The sequence below is a fragment of the Artemia sp. Qi Xiang Cuo genome, chromosome 7 (assembly GCF_049724085.1).
Source record: "Artemia sp. Qi Xiang Cuo chromosome 7, ASM4972408v1, whole genome shotgun sequence".
In the NCBI taxonomy this organism is placed as follows: domain Eukaryota; kingdom Metazoa; phylum Arthropoda; class Branchiopoda; order Anostraca; family Artemiidae; genus Artemia; species Artemia sp. Qi Xiang Cuo.
In genome coordinates, this window is record NC_142800.1 from 78,414,838 (window position 1) to 78,438,442 (window position 23,605).

Below are 23,605 nucleotides of genomic sequence, written 5' to 3' on the forward strand. Positions count from 1 at the left end.
ATTCTTCCAAATCCCTCAGCGTAAAATTTCCCCTGGAAAGTTCACCCTAGAAATTTCCCTCAACACGGATAATTATCCCCATAGAAACCCCCCCCAAGTACCAAATCCCCCCCCCCCCACGGAAAATGTCTGCATACCTCCCAATAACAAATACTATATATATACAATGGGCAAGTTTTACAACTTAAAGACCTATCCCCAGGGGCTGGGGAGGGGGGTCATGTTACCTCCGAAGACATAGTTTAGGGGCTTTTCAACTATGCTAAGCACAATGGCTATCTCAAAATTTTGATTGGACGACTTTTGGGAAAAAAGGGCTTGTGAGGGCTAGTTTCCCTCCTATCTTTTGGTCACTTAAAAAGGACACTATAACTTTTAATTTCCGTTAATTTTAGCCCTCTCTTGATCTTCTGGGACGATTGGTTCGATACGATCACCTCTGAAGAAAAAAAGAAAAAAAAACACATGTGTGATCTTTCTTCTGACAAAAAATACAAGATTCCACATTTTTGCAGATAGGAGCTTGGAACTTGTACAGGAGGGTTTTCTGAAACGCTGAATTTGATAGTGTGATTTTCATTAAGTTTCTTTGACTTTTAGAGGGGGAGTTCCCCCTTTTCAAAAAATAAGCAAATTTTCTCAGGCTCGTACCCTTTTATGGGTAACACTAAGCTCAATGAATCTTGTTTATTCAGAATCAGCATAACAACTCGGTTCTTTTGATATACTTATTGACATCAAATTACGTTTTTAGTTTTGGTAACTATTGAGCCGTGTTGCTCCTTACTTACAGTTCGTTACCACGAACTGTTTGATTAAAAACACAAATAGAAATTAGTGAGTTATCCCAATCAAGAGAATTTTTCATGCTTTTTTATAATAGAAGCCGTATATGGCCATTGCATCCAAGAAAGCAAATATTTTTTTACTCTCAGCTCGTATTCTATTGTAGAGATTTTTGGTCTTTTTTTTCATGTCGCCACTTATTTGTTTACTTTATTGAGATTACATTCTATAATTGATTTATGGTACTACCATTCCAGAGGCAAAAACATAGTTGGACATAAAAATGATATAAACCATAAAAAATGCACCTGGATTGAGCCATATATAACTGAAAGTAACTGAGCTGGAACGTGCCCTTTCCAAAATCCAGCAATCCCTTCTCTCCTCCAAATATCACCACATGCTTGCATCAATCCCCTGTACCGAGATGTCTGGCTATGGCGACGAATAGGTTCTATTTGAAGCTGAAAGACATAGTTCAAAGTAATTTTCTTTCTTTATAACGATTCAAAGAACTTATTGCATACATAGATAGTGCCACCAGCTCAAAGGAGTTTGTAACAGGGTCACACCGAAGGAGGTTTGAGAGGTCATTTCCCCTCCTCTCCTAGAAGATTTGTTGGAGAAATTACCGTATCTTTTGACTGGCGTGACAAAACTAGCCTGATAAATTTTTTTTAAATGTAATGAACTTAGTGATCTACCCAATTATTATTCAGGGAGTCTACCAAAATATAGTCCTGCGAATCTACCGGAACTTGGCCAAGTGACTCTACCACAATTCAGCTAAGTGAATCTATAGGAGCTTGAGAGAGGGAATGAACCGAAATTCAGCTCAGGCAGTATACCAAATTTTGAGTCAATGAATTTATCAGAATTTAGCAAAATTCGACTCAAAGAGTCTGCCAGAACTTGACAAAGTACATGTCAGAAATCAGCTCAGGGAATAACCAACATTTGACTATGGTAACCTACAAAAATTTCCCTGAGGAAATCTGCCAAACTCTTGTTCAAAGAATCTACCGGAATTTGGTTCCGGGAACCTACCAAGCCTTATCTCGAGAAATTTACTAGAAGTTGGAGCAGAAGATCTAATTGAATTTGCCCAAAATCATTAAGGGAGTTCACCAAGATTTTAATATATACTGGGAACACATAGAGTCAAAACTTACTAGGAATATCTCGACGTAAAGCTTGCTAGTATGATTTGTGCAAATAGACAATGGAGCTTACTGGAACGTTCGTTGGGCAACCCCAGCAACCTCCAGCACTTTTATAATTTTCAACCTACCTTTTAGTTTGATTTCAAATGGATCTCAGATAAAAGCATCTATTTCTTGGTCAAACTTATGCCCTCACTGTTGCGCTCCAAACAAAAAACTCGGACATAGTTCTGACGAGCGAAAAGATGGACATAACTGATAAACTACTAAGTAATACAGCAGAAGCTAATATTCATAGCCAGAAAAAGGCTTTGGTGGATCTGACACAAATGGAGAGACTGGTAGATGATGAGGGAAAAAGGGCAGAGAGGAATAATACTAAAGTTACCAAAGACATGGGGTACTGCAAGCCCGTTGCGGGTATTAGCAAATTACCACAGCTTTATGAGTTATTTTTAGGACCTCTATTTTGTCCGAAATGGGGAAAATCATCTTGTTGTCTGGTCAATGAACAAAAAATTGCCTATGAATAAGTGCATTTTTGAAATCGATATATCTAATCCTGATAGATTTCTCTACTAATTTCCGGTTATTAGGGTGAAAAAAATTCAAAATCGAGTTAGCCTGATTGCAATATGATTCCGAAAGTTCTCAGGAGAGCCTCGGGACAAAGAAAAAGTTCAGGTTGAAGTTGGTTTGGATAATTGCTATACCTTGGCAAAAGGAGCGGCAATTTTTAGCAAAATAAAACTGGTTAAAACCACCTTGCATTCCACTACGTCAGGCTGGTGTCTCCAAAGTCTTATGCTTGTAGCGTAAAAAACACATCTAGTTAATAAATATGAAGTTGGATGTGTTGCAGACCAATTGAAAACGCATTATATATATAAAAAAAATTTGCTATTTAAAGGAGAAAGGTTTGCAGTTTTAGGTGACATAATTTCTGAATCTATTTTGGATTACTCTTGCTAGTAATAGATAACCAAAGTTAGAACCTAACCATAGAAAGAGCGTCTGAAATCATGGTAATTAGTGAGTTTCCAGCAAATCCTCAGTTCCACTAAAATATTGGAGAATTTCAGTAAAACTCCAGTGGAATTATAAAACAAAACCCCCACCCCTAGATCAGGAATCTGTTAACACCACTGATCAATTGAAGGATAATACACCTCATCAAGCGTTCGATTCTGTTGATAGAAGAGCTTTAGCGAAGGTTTTATCCTTGTATGGTATACCAGACAAATACTTTAAAGTGATTAGTGCTATGTACGAGAATAACACTGCTGCAATTAAGGTAGGAAATGAGGTTAGCAGCTGGTTTCGTATTAAATCAGGAGTTAAGCAGGGTTGTGTTCTATCCCCCTTTATATAGACCATTTCGATGGCCTCTGTCTTAAAGAGCACAGGAAAGGCAACAGGAGAACACGGAATCAAACGGGGAGGAAAAACTTTCCTGTACTTTGATTATGCTGCTAACTTAAGCATCCTAGATGAAAGTGTGAGCAAAATGAATGAACATTTAAAGGCTTTGCAAGTTCAGGATGCTAGAATAGGTTTGAAAATTAATGTTAACAAGACTAAGTCACTAAGGCTAGGAGTAAGTGAAGATGAAAAGGTGACGTTGGGTAGCGAAAAGATTGGTCAGGTCGACAGCTTCACTTACCTTGGTAGCATTATTAGTAAAGACGGTGGGAGCAATGACAATGTTAAAAGTAGAATAGCCAAGGCTCATGGTGCTTTTCCACAGTTAAAAAAATAAAGGAAGAATAGGAAGATAAGTCTTTAGACCAAGATTAGAATATTAGAACCTACAGTGATGACAGCGGTCAAATATGGTTCTGAAGCATGAACGCTCCGAAAAGCAGATGAAAATTTTCTAGATGTTTTCCAGTGAAATTGTCAACAGATTGTTCTGGGTACCCGGCTGATTGACTGTATTTCAAACTTTAGGCTGTGTAAAAAGTGCAGTTGAATCCCAATTTCTAGGGCTATAATGAGAGAAAGGTTGAGATGGCTAGGGATCATTCTGCGGATGAAGGATGACGGATTGCCGAAGATTGTCTTTTACAACCAACCGTTTAGGGCTAAATGAATAGCAGGTTGTCCGCGGTTGTGGTGGGAGGAAGTCATAAAGAAAGATTTAAGGAAAATATGAACTTCCTGGGAGGTGTAAAGCGGGAGGCTTTGAATAGATTGGGATGGAGGAGCAGCGTGCGCAGCTGTGTTGGCCTCAGGCAGCTTGGTGCTGAGGTGACTTGTTAGAAGAAGAAGAAGAGTAGAATCACGGAGAAGATGCTGTGTGCAAGTGTAGTTGTCCTACCTCTATAATGCTTTAATTAATCCACAAAAAAAGTAATATAGTGACCTGTTTTCTGTTACAATCCATTTTTGAAAACATTGGTTACAAATATATTTTTAGCATTTAACTTCTTTTTGATAAATTTTTAATCATTGCAGTTTTTTCACAAACTATTTCCAGTCACAACATACATTTTTTCTGATGCCACTCCGCCCTTGAGTGTTAGAAATCTGATTTTCTCTACCCCTAAATCATCTTTCCAAGGTGTTATAACATTAAGAAGCAGGTGACAATGAAAAACAGATACAAAAATTCTGGACATTTTGACCACATATCAGTGATCATCATCGGCAGATATTTGTGTATCTGTTTTACACCGTCTAAAAAAGAACTTATCCCTATTTGAACTTTTATTTGTTCATTATAGAATGGCAGTGTGGTCTCCAAAAAAAATATTTAAGAAGCAGACAATTTTTTAAAAATACTTGGCAAAAACCTTTTCATAGAAGAGGATAAATGAGCATGTACATAGATGGGGATGGATCTCCCCTTTGAAAAAAAAACATGGACTCTGGACAATTATTGGTGAGAACAATTTTCAGGCATAAGCTCCACTGAATAAACCCTCCTCCCTGCCCATGTAAAATATAGGACTAATCTAATCATGATGAACTTTGGGTATTTGCCAAAAAGAAAGTGAATGATTTTTTGAATAAGAAAGAAATGCTAAAAAACAAAAACAAAAAACAGATCCTCTCATAAAAGATCTATTATATTGCCTGAGAAATAAAAGGATACACACTCAACAACGCATTAACATAAAATATGAGTTTTCATGGCTATTGACTACTAATCACATAAAGAAAGAAAAACGAGCAAAAATGGGGTTTTTATAGGCCAAATGAAGATACTAAAAAAACGAAGCGAATATTTCGAGAGGACAAACGCCTCTCTTCTTCAGCGCGAAACGAAACGATGCATCAATAAAAGCCAAAAATTAAAAGAATTAAAACGAACTACCTAACAACCATAAAAGCGAGTTATTTGCCAATATCCGCGATTTGCAAAAAAACCAAAAAAATATGAACTGCCATCGACGGATACTTGCGAACAACTGACAAAGTAAAGGAAACAATTCATTCACTCGAAAAACAAAACGAACCAGCAGTTAAATAAATTGGAGAACTATGTCATTTGATTTCGGATTTTAATTAATGCATTTCTTGCAGACACCCTTTGAGACCTAAGGGGTTGTTCACGTGAATGATTATAGGACTGAGAAAATGGTTCAAGTTTCACTTCAATAACTGCTACAGTAGTCGCTTCTCTGCTGGGAAAACCAAAATATGGGTTGAGTACCCTTAGACTCGCGTAATCTCTGTTCGAAGTTACGTCTACACGTTGGTATATGAAAATTTCAACAGATTTCCTATAGTACTCTACTATACGGTTGTCATGCGAAACAAGACTAGCTTGATTAAACAAAATAGTATGGTCTGGTTTTTCAAAAATGTGCTCTGCAAGGGCAGAGTCAAAATTTTCTGTTTTTTTCCGCTTTTTAAGTGTATTATTAATTGAACTAGAATGCTGAGTTAATCTATCCGTTAGTTGCTGATCAGTTCTTCCGATATACCAAAGACCACACGAACAAGGAATTCTGTAGACACCGGAGTTTTCACCTCTCGGGATAGGGTCTTTACCTTGATAAATTTGGGACCTGATAGTTTTTCTGGGTCTATAATAAGTACAAATGTTATTTTTCCTTAGATTTTTTGAAATGTGGTCTGAAATCTCTTTAACGTAAGGGAGACCAAGATAAACTGAATTTTCCCTTTGATTTGTGTTTTCTGTGGAACTATCTGATAATCTTTTAATGCGTTTTGCAATTACAGAATTTATTAAACTAATTGGATAACCATTCCCAAATAAAATATCTCTAAGGTGGTTGAGCTCTAAATCCAAGAAACGTGTTGAACAAACTTTCAATGCTCTATCAACTAGAGAAGTGACAACTCCTCTTTTCACAGTAGGAGAATGATTTGAGGACTAACTTAAGTAACGGCCATTATTTGTGGGTTTTCTATAGACACTAAACTCGAAACATGAATCATTTCGGTGCACCAGAACATCTAAGAAAGGAAGACGCCTCTCTATCTCTGATTCCTGAGTAAATTTCAGTTTTGGATCCAAGGAGTTGATCAAGTGAAGAAAAGAACCCAGAGACTCGTCACCATGCTCCCATAAATAAAAAATGTCATCTTTAAAACGAACCCAAAATTCAGGTTTACAAGAACTTTGCAAAATAGCCCTTTCTTCAAGGTCTTCCATGAACATATCAGCCTGTATTGGAGAAAGGGGGCACCCATGGAGAGCCCATATTTCTGTCTATAAAAAATGCCTCTATAATGGAAGTAAAAAGAATTTCTGTTACAAAGGGCTGTAAGCGAAAGAAGTGTCTGATTCGAAAGAGTAGATTTTTCTGATATAGATGGGTTAGAATTAAGTTTTTGCTCCAAAAACAGTTCGGCCTTTTGAGGATCACAATTGGTATACATTGAATCTGCATCAAAACTGCCAATTCTTGTATTTGGTTTTTGGTATTTGCGTTTTTGGTATTTTGTATTTGCGTTTTGGTTGCAAAACGCATTAAAAGATTATCAGATAATTCCACAGAAAACACAAATCAAAGGGAAAATTCAGTTTATCTTGGTCTCCCATATGTTAAAGGGATTTCAGACCACATTTCAAAAAATCTAAGGAAAAATAACATTTGCACTTATTATAGACCCAGCAAAACTATCAGGTCCCAAATTTATAAAGGTAAAGACCCTATCCCGATAGGTGAAAACTCCGGTGTCTACAGAATTTCTTGTTCGTGTGGTCTTTGGTATATCGGAAGAACTGATCAGCAACTAACGGATAGATTAACTCAGCATTCTAGTTCAATTAATAATACACTTAAAAAGCGGAAAAGACAAGAAAATTTTGACTCTGCCCTTGCAGAGCACATTTTTGAAAAACCAGACCATACTATTTTGTTTAATCAAGCTAGTCTTATTTCGCATGACAAAGGTATTGTCCAGCACTACAGAGAAGCTGTTGAAATTTATAAATAACAGCATTTAGGTCTAGCTTTAAACAGAGATTCCGGTGATTTAAGAATAAACTAGTCGTATTTCGGTTTTCTCAAAAAAGAAGCCGATACTTTAGTAATCCCTGAAATGAACCTTGAACCACTTTCCCAGTCATCTAATCATACACATGAACAACCCCTTAGGTCTCAAAGGGTGTCTGCAAGAAATGCATTAATTAAAATCCGAAATCAAATGACATAGTTCTCCAATTTATTTAACTGCTGGTTCGTTTTGTTTTTCGAGTGAATGAATTGTTTCCTTTACTTTGTCAGTTGTTCGCAAGTATCCGTCGATGGCAGTTCATATTTTTTTGGATTTTGTGCAAATCGCGGATATTGGCGAATAACTCGCTTTTATGGTTGTTAGGTAGTTGGTTTTAATTCTTTTAATTTTTGGCTTTTATTGATACATCTTTTCGTTTCGCGTTGAAGAAGAGAGGCGTTAGTCCTCTCGAAATATTCGCTTTGTTTTTGCAATATCTTCATTTGGCCTATAAAAACCTCATTTTTGCTCGTTTTTCTTTCTTTATGTGATGTCAGGCCAATGTGGTTTAAGAAATTATCTTTGACTACTAATAATTATTAAATAAAAAATGCAAAGGGTACTTGCCAATTAGCTGGTACGCATGCAAGATAGATACACACTCAACAACGCATTAACATAAAATATGAGTTTTCATGGCTATTGACTACTAATAATTATTAAATAAAAAATGCAAAGGGTACTTGTCAATTAGCTGGTACACACGCAAGATAGATGCTAAAGGAAACTAGTCAAACCGGTATCAGTCAATAGAGAATTGGATAGCAAAGCGTGGTTTGTCTTTGCGCTTACAATATTTAAACTATTTTTTGAGGGGTTTAGGGGGGGAAGGTACCTAGGTTAGGTTACGTATTTAATATATGCTATGCTTTACCCCCACCCCCCTAATGTTCAAATATATAGCCCAAATTTGTTTCTGAACTATTATATTTTATTCATATTTTGTTGTATTTCATTATAATTAACCAAACTTGACTCCTTGCGTGTGTACCAGCTAATTGACAAGTACCATTCAAAGAAAAGTATTTCAAACATAAGTAAATAGTAACATAAAAACCTAATAAGAAAGTCATGTTGTAAGTCAGACCAAAAAGAAACACAAATTACTATAAACAAATAGGTAAACTATACACAGTGACCATCATCAGCAGTTGATGCTTGCGAAGTTGACATATACTTATATTTATTCCATAAAGTTTTGAAAATTTTTAATTTATGAAAGTAAAAAACAGTGAAAACATTTAAAATGTGTTTTGTTTTCAGTAAAGCGCAAATTATTTTCTGGTCTTGAGAAGGCATGGGGGTTATCAGCCCTACTCATGTTAATTTCCGCTCGTTTTGAGTTTGACTTGGCTATTTATTGTAATTTCTGTCCGTTTTGAGTTTCATTTACTTATTGTAAATGAATTTTCATTACTTATAAGTTTCATTATCTTATATCTATTCAGTTTTTTGGTTCCATTGTAACTAAACCACCGTGTAACTGAACCACCGTGCAACTAAACCACCGTACAACTGAACCACCGAGCAACTGAACCCCCTTGCAACTGAACCCCCGTGCAACTGAACCCTCGTGCACCTCAACCCCCGTGCAACTCAACCCCATTTAACTAAACCCCCGTGTAACTGAACCACCGTACAACTGAACCACCGTGCAACTGAACCATTTTGCAACTGAACCACCGTACAACTGAACCCTCGTGTAACTGAACCATCGTGCAACTAAACCACCGTACAACAGAACCACCGAGCACACTGAACCCCCTTGCAACTGAACCCCCGTGCAACTGAACCCCCGTGCAACTGAACCCTTGTGCACCTCAACCCCCGTGCAACATAACCCCATTTAACTAAACCCCCGTGTAACTGAACTCCTGTGCAAGTGAACCACCGTATAACTGAACCACCGTGCAACTGAACCACCAAGCAACTGAACCACCGTGCAACTGAACCACCGTGCAACTGAACCCTCGTGTAACTGAACCCTCGTGCAACTCAACCACCGTACTCACATTGGGTAAAACACAAGTTAGAATCTTTACTTGTTCATCCTTGTTGGAATTGGTTGCTTTATTAAGTCTTCATTTAAATTACTGTCTGATTATGATTTATGTAAATGATGATGATTTAATGATGATTTATGAATGATGATTTATGAAAATGCATTTAAATGATGATTTATGAAAATGCTCTGTTTTGTTGTCACAAAAACAAAGAAAATCGGACGTCATAAACTCTTAAATCCAGATTTACGTCTCTTTTTTTATGTCTGTTAATGGGGGTTTCCTTCACCCTGTCACTTTCTACGGGTCTAAGCTTTTACCCCCTCCCCCGTGGTAAATTTCCCCTCCTCCACCAACGGAAACCCCATCACCTGGAAAACACCCCTCTCGCGGAAATTATGGTTTTCAGAATTTAAAAATCTTCTTTCAGTCGTGTTATTTTTTAGTTTAATTGAGAAGTCCTAAGGGAAGTAGAAAAGAGGAATTTATGTGTAAATCTTGCCCCCCACCCTTCGTGCAAATACTTTTTTCTAATGAAAGATCCTCCACAAAACCCCCACACAAAAAAAAATCTGTATGTTTCCCAATGACAAATACTATTTGTAAGCAATAGACAAATCAAAAAAAAACTTAAAAAGGAACTGAAACTCCTGCAATGGGGTTATCTGATTGTTTTGTAACTAGGAAGAGAGGGAGATACCTCAAAGGGTGCATTTTGATGCCACAACATCTGAGCTCTCATTGAGCCTTCAAATAAATACAGAATTAGCTCTGAAGGGGAAACGACAGGAGGATGAAGGTAGAAATTGTTTGATAATCCCCAGGCATTTCTAGTCTTTTTTTTTATAAGCCGAAAGTGATTGGAGACTACCCAACCACCAGCGGTTTTTTTTTCGGGGGGGGGGGAGATTTTCCACGGGTAGGTATTTTCTGGGAGGGGTATTTTCCGTGAGGTGTTATTTTCCGCGAGGTATTTTCCTTAAGGGATGTTTTTGCGGGGGGGGGGGGGTACCACTTTGCTTATTTTGTTGTTTTCATTTTGTGGTACTGAACCACCATATGAACACGGTGGTTCAGTTGCACGGTGGTTCAGTTGCACAGTGGTTCAGTTGTACGGTATTTCGTTCAGTGGTTCAGTTGTACGGCAGTTGCATGGGGGTTTAGTTACATGGGGGTTTAGTTACATGGGTTTCAGTTAAAGGGGGTAGAGTTGCACGGGGGTTTAGTTACACGAGGGTTTTGTCAAATGGGGGTCAGTTGCCCGGCGGTTCAGTTACACGAGGGTTCGGTTACACGGGCGTTCGGTTATACGGGGGTTCAGTTGCAAGGTGGCTCAGTTACACGGTGGTCAGTTACACGGTGGTTCAGTTGCTTGTTGTTCAGTTACACAGTGGTTCAGTTACACGCACACCTAGTTTTTTTCTATAAGAGTCCATTGTTTGGGCTGATATTTATATGTTGGAGAAACTTTTTCTACAATTTTTTATCCAAATAAAACTTAATAGCATTCCCAAAATATCTTATCAATGTTCTGTGACAACGTGGATACACTTACACTCTTTTTATTTATTTAAATTTTAAGAGCAGAAGTAGTAATAGTAATAGCCCCAAAAGTTTAAACTTAATGCCCCCAGCCATTCTCGATACATTGCTTAGATGTCTTATTGGTAACTATAAACACAATGTATTTTGATTTAGTTTTAAAGCATAATGGTCCAACTGCATAACTTTGGGAGGTTGACATGCCCAATATCCCTAAAGACATAGTTGCTGGGCCGTTCTACTATGCTGGACAAGATGATTATCTCAATATTTTGACTGGATGCGTTTGGAAAGTGAATGTGTTTGAGAGAAGGGCTGCTTCCACACCAATCTCTTTTTATTCTTAAAAAAGCGACCAGAACTTTTAATTTTTCTTCGAATTAACTCCTTTAAAGGTCTCAATGATATTTCTAGTAATCATAGGGTGGTGCTACTTTTGATATTGCTTGTATGCACTTATGGAAACCTACATGCATACAATTTTTTCGTTTAATTGAAACTCCTAAACATTCCCTAAAAGTTTCACTTTAATACTCTTAGCGTCATTAGTTACAGTAACTGTAGTGGCAGTATTAAAAGTATACAGATAGTGCCTTCTGGCTAGTTCAAAATCCCACACAACTTACTCTTAAGGTTTAACTTAATTATACAAGTCGTTCTTCAGATTTTGCTTTGTCACCTTTTTGAAAGTCCACATGCTTATAATTTTTTTTTTTTTTTTTTTTTTATTTCAATATCCGCCTAAATATCAAACAGTTCGGGGTAACGAACTGTAAGTAAGGAGCGACCCGGCTCAATGGTAACCGAAACTCTAAAAAACGGAATTTTGGTACCAATAGATACATAAAAAGAATAAGATTTTAATTCTAATTTCGAAAACTTAAGTTTCATCAAGTTTAATTTCACCCATCAAAAGTTAGACACCTGAGAAAATTTGGCTGATTTTCGAAAAAAGGGAGAAAGACCCCCTAAAAGTTATAGAGCCTTAATGAAATTCACCCCGACATATTCAACGTATCAGATAACTCTCCTGCAGAGGTTTCAAGCTCCTATCTACAAAAATGTGGAATTTTGCATTTTTTGCCAGAAGAAAGATCACGGGTGCGTGTTTATTTGTTTGTTTTTGTTTTTTTCCCAGGGGTAATCATATTGACCCAGTGGTCCTAGAATATCGTAAGAGGGCTCATTGGAACGGAAATTAAAAGTTTTAGTGCCCTTTTTAAGTGACCAAAAAAAATTGGAGGGCAACTAGGCCCCCTCCAACGCTCATATTTTTCTCAAAGTCACCCAATTAAAATTTTGAGATAGCCGTTGTGTTTAGTATAGTCGAAAATCTAATAAATGTGTCTTTTACGATGACTTAATCCCCCACAGTTCCCAGGGGAAGGGCTGCAAGATATGAACTTTGCCCATTGCTTAAATATTGTATTGATTATTGGAAAGTATACCGAAATTTTCAGGAAGAATTTTTTTCTTGTCGGGGGGGGGGGAGCGGGGGGCTGGAGGAGGGGGTTACTCGGGAGAATCTTTCCGTGGATGATTTTTATTTGGGGTAAGGGACATTTCTATAAAGGGGGTGCTGGATTTCCAAGCATTATTTAAAAAACGATCAGAAATTAAATTAAAAAAAAAACAAGTACTTTCAACTGATAGTAAGAAGCAACATTAGAACTTAAAACGAACAGAAATTATTACGTATATGAGGTGGTTCTCCCCCAAGTCAATATCTCGCTCTTTAAGCTGCAGTTTTTTTTATTCCTTTCAAAAAAGCTATCTATTATAATTAAACGGCCTTTGTGATTCAGGGGTTTGTGAATTAAAATTTTTTTTAAATTTTAACGTAAAGAGCGTGGTCTTGACTAAGGGGAGAACCCCATCATATACATAATGACATATACGTAATAAAAATAAAACAATAAAAAAACAAGCGATACGGCTCAACAGTAATCGAAACTTTTAAAACCGGAACTTTGAAGTCAATAAATCCATCAAAAGAATGGGCTTATAATGTTGATTCTAAATATATGAATGTTATTTAGTTTAGTATTACTCATCAAAGTCTACGAGCCTCAGAAAACTCACCTGATTTTTTAAAGAGGGGGGAAACATCCTCAAAAAGTGAAAATCTTTTAATGAAAATCACACCGTCAGATTTAGCGTATCAGAAAACCCTATTACATATGTTTCAAGCTCATATCTGCAAAAATCTGCAACTTTATATTTTTTGCCAGAAGAAAAATATACGAATAAAGAAGTTCGTTACGTAATTTAATTTGTAAATTGCGTCAGAACCAGATTTAGAGACAGCCATTTAGCAAAAGAAAAGTAAATTTTGTATGCAAATTTTGTTTACTTATTCAATGACGGTGAGCCAAAATAAAAGCTGCATTAACTAAAAAACGTTCAGAAATTAAATTAAAAAAACAAGTTTTTTTAACTGAAAGTAAGGCTTAATATTACAGCTTGAAACGAACAGAAATTATTCCTTAAAGTAAAGTATATGAAATGGGCCGTCCCCTCCTCAACGCCTCAGTCTTTATGCCAAAGTTTGATTTATTCTCACAACTCTATTTTTTAAAAAAAAAGAAACTTTAGCGTAAAGTGCGAGGGGTTAAGAAGGAGACAGCCCCTTTCATATGCACAATAATCTCTGTTCGTTTTAAGTTTTAATGTTACTCTTTACTTTCAGTTAAAAAGACTTGTTTTTTTTTTATTTAATTCCTTAAAAGCTTCACCTTAATGTTCTTAGCTTGCGCAGTTGCATTTGTCATAGAAGCATTAGTTTCAGTATGCATATAGCACCTTTGTATTCTTCGGAATTCCCTTCTACATACACTAAAAGTTTCAGTTCAATACTATCAACTATTCCTGAATCATTTCTCATGTGTCTTCTTGAGAACATGTGTGTGCATAGTACTTTTCGATTCAGTTTCGTACAGTCTCTATATATTCCAGATTTTTCGCCTTAATATCCTTAGTTTTAGTAGCAGTAGAATTAATTGTAGTAGCCTAAGCTTAAGTTGCAGTAGTAGTAATAGAAGTAGTAATAATAGTAACAGTACTAGTAGCATGAGTAGAAACAGTAGCATTAGGATGCAAATATTTTCTCTTGGTTAGTTCAACATCCCTCACAACAAGCCCTGTTATTTTCAATTTCACACACCAAATTGTTCTTAAGATATTGATCTTACGCCCTTTTGACAACCTGCATACAGATGGCGTGTTGTGATTCAGTTCACCTTCCCTCCTCCAAATTCCTTCAAAAATTTACCTTCATACCCTTAGGCATTGTTGTAATAGTAGTGACTGTAGTAGTATTAATATTACTAGCAAAAGTATTGAATAGCAGTAGCACTACTAGCATTAATAGTATTAACATATTGCCTGTTGTTCAGTAGAACATCCCTTTCATCAAGTCCTGGAAGTTTCAACTTTATACAATTAGCCGCCATTGCTATGACATTGCTGGTATGTCCTTTTGAACCTGTATCTTTATACACATCTCGAAAGTTTCAGCTCAATGCTCTTAGCCCTACAATTATTTTCAATAGAATTAGTCGTAATAGTAAGTGTAACAGCAACAGTTGTGTTAGAAGTATTGTATCCATATTGCCTATCGGTGAGACTTTCTTTCCCTTAATTATTTTCTGAAAGTTCAAACTTAATACCCAAATCAATTCTTGAGATGTACTATTTTGACATTGTGCATGGAAGTAGTGTCTTTTGATTTAGTTCGAATACTCCCTTAATATTGTAAATGGAGTAGTGTGGTAGTATGGTGGTGGTACTTATGGCAATAGTGGTAGTATGCAAATATTGCCTTTTTGATCATCCCCCTTATCATTTCCTGAATTCTTCAAATCAGTACACTCACTTATTCCTTTGTTGCACACTTTTGACAATCCTTATACACATAAGGTGTTTCAGTTTCGTTCAACACTCCCATATACATTCTCTGAAAGGCTCACCCGAATGCCCTTCGTCTTCTTGGAAAGTAAAGTTCAAACATGCATACCTTTCTCAATAACATATACTATGTGTAAACAATGAATAAATTGCCTAACTTACAGCCCTTGTCCTGGGACTGTGGGGAGGTTGACATCCCAAAAGACTTACATACTGGACCTTTCAACAAGGCTGAACAAAACAGTCTCTTAAAGTTTCGATTGCACATGTTTTGGGGAATGATGGGCTTGGGGGGAGGCTAATTGCCCCCCCCAATGATTTTTGACTCTTAAAAAGGGCACTAAAACTTCCAATCAAATGAGCTTCATCTGATCCAAAGCTCATACGACCATCTGATCCAAAGCTTATACGACAAACCATTCCATAAAAGCCATATATGCCCCGGGCATAACTTACAGCCCTTGCCTATGGGCTCTGGAAAATTGTGTCCACCCTAAAGACATTGTTATATTATTTTTGGACTATTGGTAACAAAATGGCTATCTCACAATTTCAATTGAATGCATCAGAGGCAACGATATAGCGTTGCCTATAGTAAAGGCCATACGGCTCCAATGTTTTATTATTATTTTTTTTTCCCAGAGGCACTTCATATGGAAGGGGTATTCGTAAAAACTTCAAAGGGATCTCATTTGATTGGAAATCGAGAGTTCTAGTGCCCTTTTTAAGCATCAAAAGTGATTGGAAGGCAATTAACACCCCTTCCACGCCCACCAGTTCCCCAAACACGTCCAATCAAAATTTTGAGATACCAATTTTGTTCAGCGTAGTTGTTTTCCAGATAGAAATTATGTTTCTGAGGAGGAGACTCCCCCACAGCCCTCAAGGTAAGGGTTGTAAGTTATGCCCTGGGGGCATATAAGGTTTTTATATAAAGCTTTGTCGTAGAAACTTCAAAAAGGCACTTCATATGGAAGGGATCGTCGTAAAAACTTCAAAGGTGGCTAATTCGATTGGAAATCAAGAGTTCTAGTGCCGTTTTTAATAGTTAAAAGCGGTTGGTGAGCAACTAAAACCTCTTCCCCGCCTACCATTTTCCCAAACACATCCAATGCAAATTTTTAGAAAGCCATTTTATTCAACATAGTTGCTTTCCATATTAAAACTATGTTTTTGGGGAGGAAAGTCCCCCACAACCCTCAGGGCACGGCTTGTAAGTTATGCCCTGGGGGCATATAAGCTTTTTATAGAAGGCTTTGTCGTAGAAACTTCAAAGAAGGGTTCATTCAATCGGAAATTCAAAGGGCTAGTGCCCTTTTTAATACTCGAAAGTGATTGGAGGGCAACTAACCCCCCTCGCACGCCCACCTTTTCCCCAAACACATCCAATCAAAATTTTGAGATGGCCATTTTGTTCAGCGTAGTTGATTTCCACAAAGAGATTATGTTTTTGAGGGGGACAGACTCCCACAGCCCTCAGGGCAAGGGTTGTAAGTTATGCCCGTGGGGTATATAAGGTTTTTATATAAAGCTTTGTCGTAGAAACTTCAAAAAGGCACTTCATATGGAAGGGGTCGTCGTAAAAACTTCAAAGGGGGCTCATTCGATCGGAAATCAAGAGTTCTAGTACCCTTTTTAGGGATCAAAGGTAATTGGAAGGCAACTAACACCCCTTCCATGCCCACCAATTCCCCAAACACATCCAATCAAAATTTTGAGATAGCCATTTTGTTCTACGTAGTTGATTTCCACATAGGAATTATGTTTTTGAGGAGGACACTCCCCCACAGCCCTCAGGGCTAGGGTTGTAAGTTATGCCCTGCGGGTATATAAGCTTTTTATAGAAGGCTTTGTCGTAGAAACTTCAAAACAGGCTCATTCGATTGGAAATTCAAAGGGCTAATGCCCTTTTTAATAGTCGAAAGTGATTGAAAGGCAACTAGCTCCCCCCCCATAACACATTATTCCCCCAAACACATCCAATCAAAATTTTAAGATAACCATTTTGTTCAGCGTAGTTGATTTCCAGATAGAAAATATGTTTTTGAGAAGGACACTCCCCCTTAACCCTCAGGGCAAGGGTTGTAAGTTATGCCCTGGGGGCATATAAGGTTTTTATAGAAGTCGTTGTCGTAGAAACTTCAAAATAGGCTTATTCGATTGGAAATTCGAAAGGCTAGTACCCTCAGGGGCATATAAGGTTTTTATAGAGTTTTGTTGTAGAAACTTCAAAAAAGCACTTCATATGGAAGAGCTCGTCGTAAAAACTGCCAAGGGGGCTCATTCGATTGGAAATCGAGAGTTCTAGTGCCCTTTTTGAGGGTCAAAAGTAATTGGAAAGCAGCTAACGCCCCTTCCACGCCTCCGATTTCCCCAAACACATTCAATCAAATTTTAGATGCCAATTTTGTTCAGCGTAGCATATTTCGAAAAAAAAACTATATTTTTGAAGAGAAAACTCCCCCACAGTGCTCAGGTCATGGGTTTCAATTAGTGCTCCGTGATACATATAAGCTTTTTATCGAAAGCTTTGTTATAAAAACTTCAAAAAGCGCTCTTTGAATTGGAAATACAAAAGGCTAGTGCCCTTTTTAATGCTCGAAAGTGATGGGAGGGCAACTAACCCCCCTCTCACGCCCACCTTTTCCCCAAACACATCCAATCAAAATTGAGAGAGCAATTTTGCTCAACGTGGTTGAAAATTCTGGAAATTAGGTCTTTGAGGATGACAACCCCCCACCACAAAGCCCTCAGGGCAAGGGTTGTAAGTTATGCCCTAGGGACATATAAGGTTTGTATAGAAAGAGTTGTTGTAGAAACTTCAAAAAGGGGCTTATTTGATTGGAAATTTAAATGACTAGTGCCCTTTTAATGGTCGAAAGTGATTGGAAGGCAACTAACACCCCTTCCACGTCCAGCATTTCCCCAAACACATCCAATCCAAATTTTAAGATAGCCATTTTGTTCAACCTTGTTGAAAGCTCTGGAAATTATATCTTTGAACATGACACTCCCTCCCAAGGTCTTCAGGGCAAGGGTTATTAGTTATGCCCCTGGGGGCATATATGGTTCTTATGGAAGGAAGGGCTCATTTGATTGGAAATTGAAAGTTGTTGTTCAATTTTTAAGCATCAAAATATATTGGAGGTTAACCAGCCCCCCCCCCCCGCCCATGCCCTTTTTTCCCAAATATATCCGATAAAAATTTTGAGATAGCTTTTTCGTTAAAAATAGTTCAAAGATCATATAACAAAAACTCTGGTGTCGACACAACCCCCAGGGCCCGGGGGCAGGCGTTGTAAGTTATGCCCTAAGGGGCAGATATGGTTCTTATGGAAGGGATGCTCGTATAAACTTCAAAGAGGGCTCATTCGATTGGAAACTGAAGGTTCTAGTTCATTTTTTAAGAATCAAAAGAGATTGGAGGGCACCTATCCCCCCCTCCAGCCCCTTTTTTTCTCAAACCCATCTGATAAGAACTTTGAGATAGCCCTTTTTTTAAAAATAGTTCAAAGACCATATAAAAAAACTCCGGGGTTGACACAGCCCCCCAGGGCCCCAAGGCAGGCGTTGTAAATTACTCCCTGGCGGAATATATAGTTCTTATGGAAGGGTTGCACGTAAAAACTTCAGAGAGGGCTAATTTGATTGAAAATTGAAAGTTCTAGTTCAGTTTTTGAGAGTCAAAAGAGATTGGAGGGCAACTAGCCCCCCCACGTCCCTTTTTTCTCGAATGCATCTGATAAAAATTTTGATATAGCCATTAAGTTAAAAATTGTTCAAAAGTCAGATAACGATAACTCAGGTGTCGACACGAACCCCCAGGGCCCGGGGGCAGGCGTTGTAAGTTATGTCCTGGGGATATATGGTTCTTATGAAAGGGATACTTGTATAAAATTCAGAGAGGGCTCATTTGATTGGAAGTTGAAAGCTCAAGTTCACTTTTTAATAGTCAAAAGAGATCCAAGGGCAACTACCCCCCCCCCCCACGCCTTCTTTTTCCAAACCCATCTGATGAAAATTTTGAGATGGATATTTTGTTACAAATAAAATAGTTCAAAGATCGGATAACAAAAACTCCGGTGTCAATATAACCCCACAGGGCCCGGGAGAAGGCGTTCTAAGTTATGCCCTAAGGGCATGTATGGTTCTTATGAAAGGGATGCTCGTATAAACTTTATAGAGATCTCATTTGATGGAAAATTGAAAGTTCTAGTTCACTTTTTAAGAGTCAAGAGATTTAGGGGCAACTAGCCCCCCCATGTCCTTTTTTATACAAACCCATCCGCTACAAATTTTGAGATAGCTAGTTCTTTAAAAATTGTTGAAAAATTAGATAACAAAAACTCCGGTGTGAACACAACCCCCAAGGCCCAGTGGGTAGGCGTTGTAAGTGTTTTCTTGGGGATGTGTATGGTTCTTACGAAAGGGATGCTCGTATAAACTTCAGAGAGGGCTCATTTGACTGGAAATTGAAAGCTCTAGCTCACGTTTTAAGTGTCAAAAGATATCCAAGGGCAAATAGCCTCCCCCCCCCACACTCCATTTTTTCAGACCTTCTTCACATAGAAGGGGTTGTCGTATAAATTTCAAAGGGGGCCACCTTTTTTCACTTTGATATTGTTACTTTTATAACAGTTTTTATACTTTGATGAAGATTTGATTTTTTTTTTAAGTTTGATTTTGAAATAAGGAATTTTAAAAACCTTGAAACTTTTTGCAATCAAAACGAACAAAAATTAATTAAAACAAAAAAACTTTCCGAAAAATAAGTTTTTCAAAGAAAATTAAAGGCCATTTTGAACTTAAGCTCATCAGATAAAAATACCTGTTAAAATTCAAACTCAAAACGACCAGACATTATTATTAAAGAATAAATGAAACCCAAAACGATCAGAAATTAAATAAACAATCATAGGAAAAAACATACAGCAAGTAATAATAAAAATGAATAAATAAATCTTAATGCAAGTAATGGTTAGATTGAAGATAAAAATTAAGATTAAAACGAAAAAAAATATTTTGTCATTGAAGCATTAACGACATCTAAAACAAAAAGAAATGAGATAAACAATAAATGGGAACAAACACACAATAGATATTAATGTAAATGGTTAAATATATTTTAAAAAGAGGGAAACATAAATATAGTATGCGAATCAAGCTTGAAACGAACAAAAGTTAATACAAACAAGAGTTTGGGTATCACCTCCTTCTCTCACCGTAAAAGTTTAAAACCTACTGCGTCTTTGGCGCTTTACTGAAAATTATATGCGTCTTGAACAGTCTTGGAAAGTATAAACAAAATCAAATTGAATATTTGATATATAATGATATTAGTTGTTGAAAGATCCATCAGTACAAGAATTTATTTCACTCTAATTTTATTTTTATTTTCAATGCTGTAAGAACTGGAATAGAAAATATTTGTAATATCATTCGTTTTAAGTGAAGCGCCAACGATGCATTAGGCTTTTGGTTTTTATTTACAGTTAAGGAAGGGGGCAGTATCCAAACTCTTGTTTGTAGTGAAACTATATTCGTCTTGAGCAACTTAAGAAAGAACTAATAAATTAAACTGAATATTTGATGTATAATAATATTAATTGCTGAAAGCTCATCAGTTCAAAATTTACTATAATTTTAATATTTATTTTCAATATTAAGTACAAAAGAAAATATTTGTAATAAAATTGGTTTTCAGTAAAGCGCCAATGACTCAGTATTGATTGTTTATCTAATTTCTGTTCGTTTTGAGTTGCATTTATACTTCAATAGCTAAATATATTTTTTCGTTTTAAGCTTGATTTTCATATTCAATCTAAGCATTACTCGCTTTAAGATTTATTTATTCATTTATATTATTACTTGTTGTATGTTTTTTGCTATGATTGTTTATTTAATTTCTGGTCGTTTTGAGTTTGAATTTTAACATGTATTTTTATTTGCTGAGCTTAAGTTTTAAATGGCCTTTACTTTTCTCTGAAAAACTTATTTTTAAGAAAGTTTTTTTTTATTACAGGAAAAGAGGATGTCAGGGAGGGGCTAGTTACTCTCCATCATGTTTGACTCTTAAAAGGGAACTAGAACTACACATTCCCAATCAAATGAGCCCCTTCTAAATTTCAAACGACCACCTCTCATAGGCAGCGCGCTAGCGGTTTATAAGTAAAGAACGATGTGGGCACGATGGTTTTTTTTTTTTTTTTTTTTTTTTTTCATACCGTACCCGGGCACTTCGTATCAAAGGAGTTGTCGTAGAAAGTTCGAAAAGGGCTCGTTCGATTGCTTGTCGTAGAAACTTCAAAAAAGGCTCATTCGATTCGAAATTCAAAGGTCTAGTGCCCTTTATAATACTCGAAAGTTATTGGAGGGCAACTAGCCCCCCACCCCGAACGATGTGGGCACAATGTGTTGTTTTTTGTTTTTTTTGTTTTTTTCTCCATACCTGGGCACTTTGTATCAAAGGAGTTGTCGTAGAAAGTTCGAAAAAGGCTACTTCGATTGAAAATTGGAGTTGCTAGTACCGTTTTCCAGACTCGCAAATGTCTGATTGATAACTAGCCCCCCCCCCATTCACACAGTTCCCCCAAACATATTCCATCAAAATGTTTGGATGGTCATTTTGTTCAGCGTAGTTTTTTTCAAGATGGAAAACTTCTCTTCCTAGAGGTCACTCCCCCACAACCATTAGGGCAAGGGTTTTAAGATATGCCCTGGGGGTATATAAGGTTTTTATAGAAGGCGCTGTCTTAAAAACTTCAAAATAGGCTCATTCGATTAGAAATTCAAAAGGCTAGGGCCCTTTTTAATAGTCGAAAGTGATTGGAGGGCAATTAGCCCCCCCCCCCGCGCTCATCATTCCCCCAAACACATCCAATCAAAATTTTGAGATAGCCATTTTGTTCAGCGTAGTTGATTTCTAGATAGAAAATATGTTTTTGAGGAGGACACTCCCCTACAACCCGTGGAGCAAGGTTTTTAAGTCATGCCCGGTCAGTATAAAAGGTTTCTATAGAAGATACTGTCATATAAACTGCAAGAAAGGCTCATTGGACGGGAAGTTCAAAGGGCTATAGCCCTTTTTTATAGTCGAAAATGATTTGAGGGCACATAACCCCCCCCCCAGAGCACTTAGTGTCCCAACCACAACTACTATAAAATTTGAGATAGCCATTTTGTTCAACGTAGTTGTTTTCCAGATATAAAATCTGTTTTTGAGGAGGACAATCCCCCACAATCGTTTGGGCAAGGGTTTTAAATTATGGCCTGGGGACTTCTCATATCTTTGAAGAAGGCGCTACCACAGAAACTTCAAAAAAGCCTCATTTGATTGGATATTCAAAGGCCTAGTGTCTTTTCTAATAGTTGAAAGTGATTGGACGGTAACTAACCCCCCTCTCACGCCCACCTTTTCATAAGCAGCACGCTAGCGCTGCCTAAGTAAAGAACGGTGTGGGCACAATGTGTTGTTTTTTGGGGTTTTTTCTTTACCCATACCCGGGCACTTCGTATCGAAGGAGTCGTCGTAGAAACTTCGAAAAGGGCTCTCTCGATTGGAAATTGGAGTGGCTAGTGCCCTTTTTAATAGTCGAAAGTGATTGGAGGGCAACTAGCCCCCCACGTCCATCATTCCCCCAAACACATCCAATCAAAACTTTGAGATAGCCATTTTGTTCAGAATAGTTGATTTCCATATAGAAAATATGTTTTTTAGAAGGACACTCCCCCACAGCCCTCAGGGCAAGGGTTTTAAGTTATGCCCTGGGGGCATATAAGTTTTTTTTATAGAAGGCGTTGTCGTAGAAACTTCAAAACAGGCTCATTCGATTGGAAATTCAAAGGGCTAGTTCCATTCTTAATAGTCGAAAGTGACTGGAGGGGAACTAGCCCCTCCCCCACGCCCATCATTCTCCCAAACACATCCAATTAAAATTTTGAGATAGCCATTTTGTTCATTGTAGTTGATTTCCACATAGAAAATACGTTTTTGAGGAGGACACTCCCCAACGAACCTCAGGGCAAGGGTGTTAAGTTATATCCTGGGGTATATAGGGTTTTTATAGAAGGCGTTGTCAAGGAAACTTAAAAAGGGGCTCATTTGATTGAAAATTCAAAGGGCTAGTGCCCTTTTTAATAGTTTAAAGTGATTGGAGGGCAACTAGCTCCCCCCCCCCACGTCCATCATTCACCCAAACACATCCAATCAAAATTTTGAGATAGCTATTTTGTTCAGCGTGGTTGATTTCCAGATAGAAAATACTTTTGAGGAGGACATTCCCCCACAACCCTCAGGGCAAGGGGTTTAAGTTATGCCCAGGGGGCATAAGATGTTTTTATAGAAGGCGTCGTCGTAGGAACTTCAAAAAAAGCTCATTTGATTGGAAATCCTAACGGGCAAGTGCCCTTTTTACTAGTCGAAAGAGATTGGCGGGCAACTAGCCCCCCCCCCCCGCCCACTAGTCCCCCAAACACATCCAATCAACATTTTGAGGTAGCCATTTTGTTCAGCGTAGTTGATTTCCCGATAGAAAATATCTTTTTGAGGAGGACACTCCCCCACAACCCTCGGGGCAAGGGTTTTAATTTATACCCTGGGGGCATAGAAGGTCTTTATAGAAGGCGCTGTCGTAGAAACTTCAAAAAAGGCTCATTCGATTGGAAATTCAAAGGGCTAGTGCCCTTTTTAATAGTCGAAAGTGATTGGAGGACAATTAGCCCCCCCCCCCG

General features: G+C 37.5%; 1 protein-coding gene across 5 annotated transcripts in view; it reads right to left on the reverse strand.

Moving 5' to 3' along the window:
* The window catches only part of LOC148950723 (mitochondrial thiamine pyrophosphate carrier-like), a 74,483-nt gene that overhangs the window by 38,723 nt on the left and 12,155 nt on the right, over positions 1-23,605 (reverse strand). For 3 of the 5 annotated variants that reach the window (XM_089091723.1, XM_089091727.1, XM_089091725.1), the window contains one exon: positions 1,095-1,250. The exons of 1 other annotated variant lie outside the window; for it this stretch is intronic. In XM_089091723.1, coding sequence (XP_088947849.1) covers positions 1,095-1,250 — 156 coding nt within the window. Of the gene's footprint in view, positions 1-1,094; positions 1,251-13,704; positions 13,747-23,605 lie in introns of those variants that run through there. One more of the 5 variants, XM_089091724.1, reaches the window with a different exon arrangement.